This window comes from Podarcis raffonei, chromosome 5 (genome assembly GCF_027172205.1).
Source record: "Podarcis raffonei isolate rPodRaf1 chromosome 5, rPodRaf1.pri, whole genome shotgun sequence".
Taxonomy (NCBI): domain Eukaryota; kingdom Metazoa; phylum Chordata; class Lepidosauria; order Squamata; family Lacertidae; genus Podarcis; species Podarcis raffonei.
The window spans coordinates 59,831,247-59,839,885 of NC_070606.1; the positions used below are offsets into that span (position 1 = coordinate 59,831,247).

At 41.4% G+C, this 8,639-nt stretch overlaps 1 protein-coding gene across 2 annotated transcripts in view; it reads right to left on the minus strand.

The window, feature by feature from the left end:
• The window catches only part of MMS19 (MMS19 homolog, cytosolic iron-sulfur assembly component), a 28,741-nt gene extending 21,378 nt beyond the window's left edge, over positions 1 to 7,363 (minus strand). Inside the window, exon 1 of one of the 2 annotated variants that reach the window (XM_053389478.1) lies at positions 7,203 to 7,361. In XM_053389478.1, coding sequence (XP_053245453.1) covers positions 7,203 to 7,296 — 94 coding nt within the window. In that variant the 5' untranslated portion in view covers positions 7,297 to 7,361. Of the gene's footprint in view, positions 1 to 7,202 lie in introns of both variants that reach the window. The other variant, XM_053389479.1, reaches the window with a different exon arrangement.
• Positions 7,364 to 8,639: the final 1,276 nt, after the last annotated feature.

The window sequence follows — 8,639 nt, forward strand, 5'->3', positions numbered from 1 at the left end:
TCAAGCCTCTTCATAAACAGATAGGGGACCAACAAACCTATCTCTCGTTGGTGGAATTGAAAAATCGCGAGACCAACCTCAGACTAAGGGCAGTCCCAGAAATTGAACAAGAAGATTTGAAAGGACTTTTGACAACAGAGTTTACAAAGTTCTGGGACTTAAAAGAAGAAATTGATTTCAAAATTGTATCGGCTTTTCGGTTGGGAAGATTAGTAAGAAAAGATAGATCCAGAGACTGCTTAATAGCTTTGAGATCAAGGGAGGAGAGAGACAAAATACTAGGCCTACACTTCAAAAACTCAATTGTGATACAAGAGAAAAGGGTGGAAATTTACCGAGATATTCCTAAACAGTTATTGGACTTGAGAGCCACCTACTCAGATTTGGCTAAGTTGCTGAGACTCAACACAATTCCTTACAGGTGGGAGTTCCCACAAGGGCTATCATTCACTTACAAACAGAAGAAGGTTAAAATAAGATCACCAGAGGACTTACAAAAGTTCCAGCACGATCACGGAGAAGACCTCCAAAAAGAAGCAGCAGCTAATTGGCCTATACCCAACCCAGGTGGAGCAATACCTGCACCTTCGGAACCAGAGGAGAAAGAAGATACACCGCTCTAGGTGTAGCAGAATAGTTCAGGATGTCTCTGCGGCTACTCAGTTGGAATATAAATGGCGGAAATTCCCCGGAGAAAAGAAGGAGGTTATTTCACATATTGAAGAAAGAACAATTGGACATTATTTGCCTACAAGAAACCCATGTGACCAGGCTCCACAGGAAGGTTTTGGTAAATAAAAGATTAGGCCAAGAATTTATTTCGTCTGACAAAGTAAAGAAAAGAGGAGTGGTGATCTACGCTAAGGAGAGCCTGATACCCAAATTTCTATTTAAGGATGAACAAGGAAGAATTTTGGCAATTGAAATTTAAACCCAAGGAGAAAAAATATTGATATTAGGAATTTATGCCCCAAATGACGGGAAATCAGAATTTTTCAAGAAGCTGCATGAGACGTTGCTGGACTATCTGGATTATGCTAACATCATAATGATGGGAGATATGAATGGAGTGGTGTCTACACATATGGATAAGTCTTACAACCAAAACTTAACATCAGACGGCAGACTGCCCAAAACTTTTTTCGAACTGACTGACAATCTGGATTTGATCGACATATGGAGGACAAAGAACCCCCTAGGTAAAGAAGGAACTTTTTTCTCTGAGGCCCACCTGTCTTGGTCAAGGATCGACCAAATCTGGACCTCCAGGGGGCTGGCACCCAAGACTAAAAAGGTGGAAATCTGCCCAAAAACATGCTCCGACCACAACGCCTTGAAAATAGAACTTAGATTAACTCAACCCGGTTCCTTCAGATGGAGAATGAATGACACACTACTAAGAGATCAAGAGATTGTGAAAAAGGCCCAAAAAACATTAAAGGACTATTTTGAGATAAATCTGAATACTACAGTTGAAAAAAGAACGATCTGGGACGCAAGCAAAGCTCTTATGAGAGGGTTTCTGATACAACAGAATTCAATCAAGAAAAAACTCTGGAACGGAAAGAAGGACAAAATATTGGAGAAAATACACCAAGGAGAAAAAAAACTGAGAACCAAACCAAAGTCCAAGGAGGTGCTGAGAGAAATTAAATTCCACCAAGCAGAATACTCAAAATTGATTAATCAGGAGATTGAATGGAAAATAAAACAGATGAAGCAAAGATCTTTTGAATCAGCAAATAAATGTGGAAAGCTGCTAGCTTGGCAGCTGAAAAAAAGACAAAAGCTAAACACGATAACAAATCTAGAGATTGATGGAAGGATCGTACAGAAACCAGAAGAAATTAGGAGGTGCTTCCACAGATACTTCAAAGAACTGTATGCACAGGGGCCCCAGAAAGAATCAGAGATAGATCAATTTTTAAAGATAAATGGACTATCAAAAATAACTCAAGACAAAAGATCAATCTTGAACTCTACAATAACCTCACAGGAAATTGAAGGTGCCATTCAGAATATGCAACTAGGCAAATCTCCAGGCCCGGATGGACTTACCTCCAAATATTACAAGGTTCTGAAGGACTATTTGATACAACCTTTGTTGGAGGTATGTAACCAGATTATGGATGGGAAGAGGGCACCAGAAACGTGGAAAGAAACCTTCATCACATTGATACCTAAGTCAGAATCTGAAAAGACTCAGCTTAAAAACTACCGTCCCATCTCACTCCTAAATGTGGATTACAAAATATTTGCAGACATTTTGGCAAATAGACTTAAAAAAGTCTTAAATGAAGTAATTCATAAAGACCAAGCTGGCTTTCTCCCTGGTAGACATTTATATGAGAACACTAGAAACATCATTGACATTTTAGAACTTTTGCAGACTAACAGGAACACAAGGGCGGTGTTAATCTTTATTGATGCGGAGAAAGCATTTGACAACATATCTTGGATGTTTATGAAGAAGAACTTGGAAGGGATGGGAGTGGGACGGGGGTTTGAGAATGGATTACATGCAATCTATTCAGAACAAAAAGCTAAATTAATAGTGAACAATGTGGTGACGGAGGAATTTAAAATTGAAAAAGGGACACGACAAGGGTGCCCTCTATCCCCTCTGTTATTTATTTCAGTCCTGGAGGTGCTATTGAATATGATCAGAGAGGACCGGTTGGTACAAGGGATAGAGGTCGGAGTGAAACAATATAAACTGAAAGCTTTTGCAGATGACCTAGTTTTGACACTGCAGGAGCCAGAATCCAGTACAAAAAGAGTTCTCGAACTTATATCTGAATTTGGTCGGGTGGCGGGATTTAGGTTGAATAAACAAAAAACTAAGGTTCTGACCAAAAATTTAACAATTACAGAAACAGAGGGGTTTCAGAGAGAAACAGAACTGAATGTGGTTAAAAAAGTGAAATACCTTGGGATCTATTTGTCCTCCAAGAATTTGAATTTATTTAAGGATAATTATGAGAAATGTTGGTTGGAAGTTAAAAAGGATTTAGAAATTTGGTCAAGATTGAAACTTTCCTTGTTGGGAAGAATTGCAGCTATAAAAATGAATGTGTTGCCGAAAATGTTATTTTTGTTTCAAACCTTACAGATCGTGGACAGAGTGGATTGCTTTGGAAAATGGCAGAAGGATATATCTAGATTTATCTGGCAGGGCAAAAAGCCCCGAATAAAGTTTAAAATATTAACAGATTCGAAAGAAAGAGGGGGGTTTGCCCTGCCGGACTTGAGGTTGTATTATGAAGCTGCAGCCTTCTGCTGGCTGAAAGATTGGTTTTTGTTGGAAAACACCGATGTCCTAGATCTGGAAGGTTTTAATAATGCTTTTGGATGGCACGCATACCTATGGTACGACAAGGTTAAAGCACATAAATTGTTTAAAAGCCACATTGTCAGAAAAGCAATTTTTGCAGTCTGGATGAAATATAAAGACTTACTAGAGAGTAAAACTCCGAGGTGGCTATCACCAGTGGAGGCCAAGGCCCGAAAAAGACCCAATATGGAGGCCTATTGGCCGAAATATTGGGAATTGACTGAAAAAATTGGAGACAATTGGAAGTTGCAGAGCCAGGACAAACTAAAAAATAAGGTGCGAGATTGGCTACATTATGCTCAAATTCAAGAGGTTTTCAAAATGGACAAAAAAGTTGGTTTCCAGGTGGAAAAGTCGAAACTAGAGACAGAACTGTTAGAACCAAAGACAAAACTGTTATCTAGAATGTATAACTTGCTGCTTATGTGGAATTTACAGGATGAGACAGTTAAATCTGCTATGATTAAATGGGCACAGGATGTTGGACACAACATTATGTTTGAAGACTGGGAAAGGTTATGGAACACCGGAATGAAATTCACGGCCAGTACGGCCTTGAAGGAAAACATTATGAAAATGATATACCGGTGGTACATGACCCCAGTCAAGTTAGCTAAGATACATCACCTGTCTGACAATAAATGTTGGAAGTGTAAGGAAGCAGAGGGGACTTTCTTTCACCTCTGGTGGACATGCCCAAAGGTTAAGGCTTTCTGGGAAATGATTTACAATGAGTTGAAAAAGGTATTTAGGTATACCTTTCCCAAGAAACCAGAGGCCTTCCTGTTGGGCATGGTAGACCAGAAAGTGTTAAAGAAGGACAGAACTTTGTTTATGTATGCTAGTACAGCAGCAAGAATACTCATCGCAAAGAACTGGAAGACACAAGATTTACCCACGCTGGAGGAATGGCAGATGCAGTTGATGGACTACATGGAGATAGCTGAACTGACCGGCAGAATCCGAGATTTGGATGTAGAAACAATTGAGGTGGACTGGAAAAAGTTTAAAGACTACTTGCAAAAGTATTACAAACTGTATGAATCTTAAGACGGTGCATGATTTGGAAATGATACGCTTTAGCAATTATGATTAAGTAAATAGTAAACTAAGTGATAAAAGAGAAAAGGAGATAATATGAAATTGAACATGTTACGTTTATTTTAAAGGTATAAAAATTGTGACATAATACATTGAATATAGATACATAACATGTAAAAGTTACAATAAGGTATGACATAAGGTAACAAATTGCTGACATTGTTAATATAAAGAACGCAGAATCGGAAGGGGTGGGGAAGTCCAAGTTGGGATTTTTGTTAAAAAAAAAAAAAAATGGTTTCTTGTAAACTCCTTATTTGTTTGTAATGTATAAAATTTGGAAAGAAACGTAATAAAAAATATTATAAAAAACAAAACAAAAAGAAGTTCTACCACTGAAATTTAAACTGCCACCCACATTTCACATAAATTGAATTTTTAAAACTTATTTTAAGTTATTCCAAAGTTCAAGTTCAGAAACTGCAAATCAAGAAGCCAGTGGCAACCATCCCATCCCTGCTGAGCAGTTCTCAAATTACCTCATTAGCAGTGGGGAGAGCTGTCCAGCAGCCTCCTTCATTTTTCCCTTGATAAAGGCATAAAACAACCTGTCGCTTGAAAATACTATCTCTCTTACAATTAGAATGGGGTGGTGGGAGGAGACAGCATGGGAGTACAGAATATCTTCAATCAAGTTTGGCACAATTTGTTAAAACAGCTGATAAGAGTGCTGAAAGAGCAGCGTGAATGAACCAATTATAAATCCTGCATTCTATTCTTTTTATCAGCATCTCACTCTCAAAAGTACAAGGCGTACTAATTAAAGAGGTGCAAGATTTATTTTCTTAGGAAGCCGTTCTGAAAGCCAGGAGAACCATATTTCCAAGAACACCTCTATACTTGAAGGCTGGTCCAGAATCTAATTTGGAGAGCCTGTGTTGCTTAAAAGGAAGGTTGTTTAAAAGTTACTGCACTCCTGTCCTCTTCTCAGCTGTATCTGGGGCAAGTTCAGATGTGTTAACTATGTTCAGTATATCATTATTCCCATTAGTAAAGTTGGTGTCCCGTATGCATACACACTGGATGCCAAAATGATCCCAAAGAGAAGGCAGTGACAGGTTCTTACGTATTGGGGGACCCTGAAATATGCAAGACAATATTGGGTTTGCCTTTAGAGATCCTCAGCTCTTCCAAAACACAAGCAGGGTTCAAGGGCTGCACATGCACACTGCCCTCATGCTGCTCTGCAACACTGGTAAGAGAAAGCAGCACACCGAAACACAATGCCCTCAGTCTCTGGAGTTGGGAGTTAACTGAAGAACTACCTGTGCAAGCATAATTTCCTGGTTCATGAAGTTGGAATAAATAGTACAAACATCTAAATGCAGATGACATCTACATGTGATGTCATCTCATTCACAGTCCCTGATCCAGTGAGAGTTAGAGATATCCATGTGGATCATTGTTTCCATACACAGATCTCCTTAGATAGGTCAGGATGAGGAAGCATGGTTGATTGACAAGAGAAAAGGTTAAAACTTCACTCTTTGTCCTTCCATCTTTTTCCATTTCCATGAATGTTTTTCAGAAGGCAACAGTGAGTATTTAAATGAAAACAATGTGTTTAGTTTGTTTTTTGGTCTATTTATATTACATGCCTTACCATAAATTATCAAATTTTGTTGCAGGTCTACACTTGCAATACCTATTATGAACCTCACCAATGCTACTAAAGTTTGCAGCATTGGCAAAAGCTGTATCTGTGCTACAAACAGCCTTACAAGTACCACTCACCCCTCAGAAATCTAGGAGTCCTGAGTTCCAAAACTCAGAGAGTTATATGGGTTAACTTGCCTTCATGTGGAAACATGTTTAAAGCAGCTCTTCATACAGCTGCAGCTACATCATGATGAATTCCTAAGTGGCTATTACACCACAAATAGTCATCTGAATTATGATAAACCACCTATATTTTCTTATAAAACGTTAAGTAAACAAGCCAGTGTTTCCAGGAAGAAAAGTATGCCTCTTCATGATGATGGAAACTCAAGAACACTTCAAAATCCTTTAGCAGTCTTTAAATGATTCGTTCTTCTCTTGTATTTTTAAGGTAGCTTGGGTGATTAAGGGTTAGGTTTCCCTATCTTTTCATAGTTTTACAGTACAGGCAAAGGAAATAGATTAATGAATGGTAGAAAAGAACAGGTCTAAGAAACAGGAAATTATATTGCCTATGCCCAGGTCGGGCTCTCTGTTGATCTGATCCCCTGGAAAAGTACATTCCTGCAAACACACATATGGTTTTATCTCTAGTCAGCCTTGCCCACAGCAGCCTCCTCATACCCAACCTCAACACACGCGTCCAGCTTATTATCGTCTCTGAAATAATCTTCAGGAGGCGAAACAGCTCGTTACTTTGCCCCTAATTAATGCCGTGCGTCACACTGCCTCGCCCGATCAACACCCTGCATGCGCCCACCGTTACCGCATGCCCGACTAGCCCTAATTAATGCCAGTACGCCTGATCCCGATGTGGGTGGATGGAATGAAGTTAGCCAGAGGCACTCTGCACACGCCCAGAGAATCTCGTTTGCATTCCTTTACACACTCCCCCGAATGAATTCCGACAGTGAATTCCGATCCTGAGAACAGATCCAACTGGGCGATCTTCCTCCCTGACACCTAAGCTCTCCTCCTCCTCCGTTCCCCCAGACAACCCCTCGAACCGCCGTTTCGGTTCCCCTCTCGTCCCGCCCGCGGCACTGCCGGAGCCCGCCGCCTGCTCCCCGGCCCTGGCCTCTGCCCCCCGCCCCATCCCCACACGCACCTTCCGCCGCCTCTCTGGCCGCGCCTTCCCGCTCCCAGCCGGGCAACAGGGACGCGTCCGCCCCCACGTCCACCTCAGCCCCTCCGGCCGCCATGATAAAGCGGAGAATAGCAAGGCAGGCGAGAAGCGCACAACGCGCGTGCGCGTCCCCTGTCACGTGTGAAAACGACAGGGGCAAAGTGGGCATCACGTGACAAGAGGCCACTCCAGCAACGGGCGCAGTTCGCGGGGAGGGCCGTGGAAAGGCAGGGGCGCAGCCCGAAGGGAGGCGGCGGGCAGGCCCGTCAAAGGTCAGGGCGGGCCCCTTAGGCTGGGTCACAGAAGGGGTGGGTTTAGCTTTGCGTTAAGAGGGCGCGCAACACGCGGGAAGCGCAGAAGTGAAGCTCGATGCGGCTTCACACAACCATCCCTCCGATGCGAACAGGCTTCCACGCGCTCGAAGGAGGGGGAGGAAAGCGCTGCGTTGCGTCTGCTGGAGACGTAGAGGCTCTTCATTCTCGGAATGCCATCCCTGGATATACAAAGAATGCCACACGCACTTTTATGATTTTGTTATTAGAAACGGCGCCTTTGTGCCAAGATGCAGAATTGTTTTCCATTTGCTTTAGGAGGCCTAAAAATACCAGGCAAGCGGGCAAAACACGTGCATCCAAGGAAGGAAACACTCAGACCTCTGGTTTCTGTGAGGAAATCGTTTTAGCGATCCACGCTCCAAGTATAAATTATTCTCACATGTATCCGCCCACCTACCCGCGAACTGCAATGCACTTGGAGGAGGAGGAGGAATGCAGTGATAGGGATCATTGTGGTTTGGTGTTAGTGGTGGAATGGATAGATCTCAGCATCCCGCTCCACCTATTTATCTTTCAGAAGTCTGCTGTCTTTGCTGGTTATCATTGCCACCTTCATAAAGAAGTCCCATCTCCAGTGCTAAAGAATGAACAATTACAGTACATTTCCAGGACATTTAATGCTTACAGTGTGCAAGTGGTTAGGGTGTTTTTCAGTAGGATAAATATGCACATCTAATCTTTTCCCCTGAGCAAAGGTCAGAGAAAGATTGCCCTCTGAACTAATGCAAGCACCAACACTAATGTTGTCTTGGCATTTACTAAAAACTAATTTTCTCAGGCCTTTGCTGGCTATTTATATATGTTGGTTTTATTTTTTTAAGTTATGTCTGCCCTGGCCTATCAGCTGCTGCTTTATCTTATATTGTAATGTACCGGTATTTTTCATGTATTTTTTAAAAAATGTACACCATCTTGTGGTTTCAAATTAAAAAGAGCATGTAAAGATTTTAAATAAATAATGACATTTGTTGCTTTTAAAATACATTATCCTTTCTACAACAAAACAGTGCTTATTCCCAAGCAAATGTATTCTGCATCAGGGCAACACTATTCCTAAAGTTATGATGGTGCTATGATTTAAGTG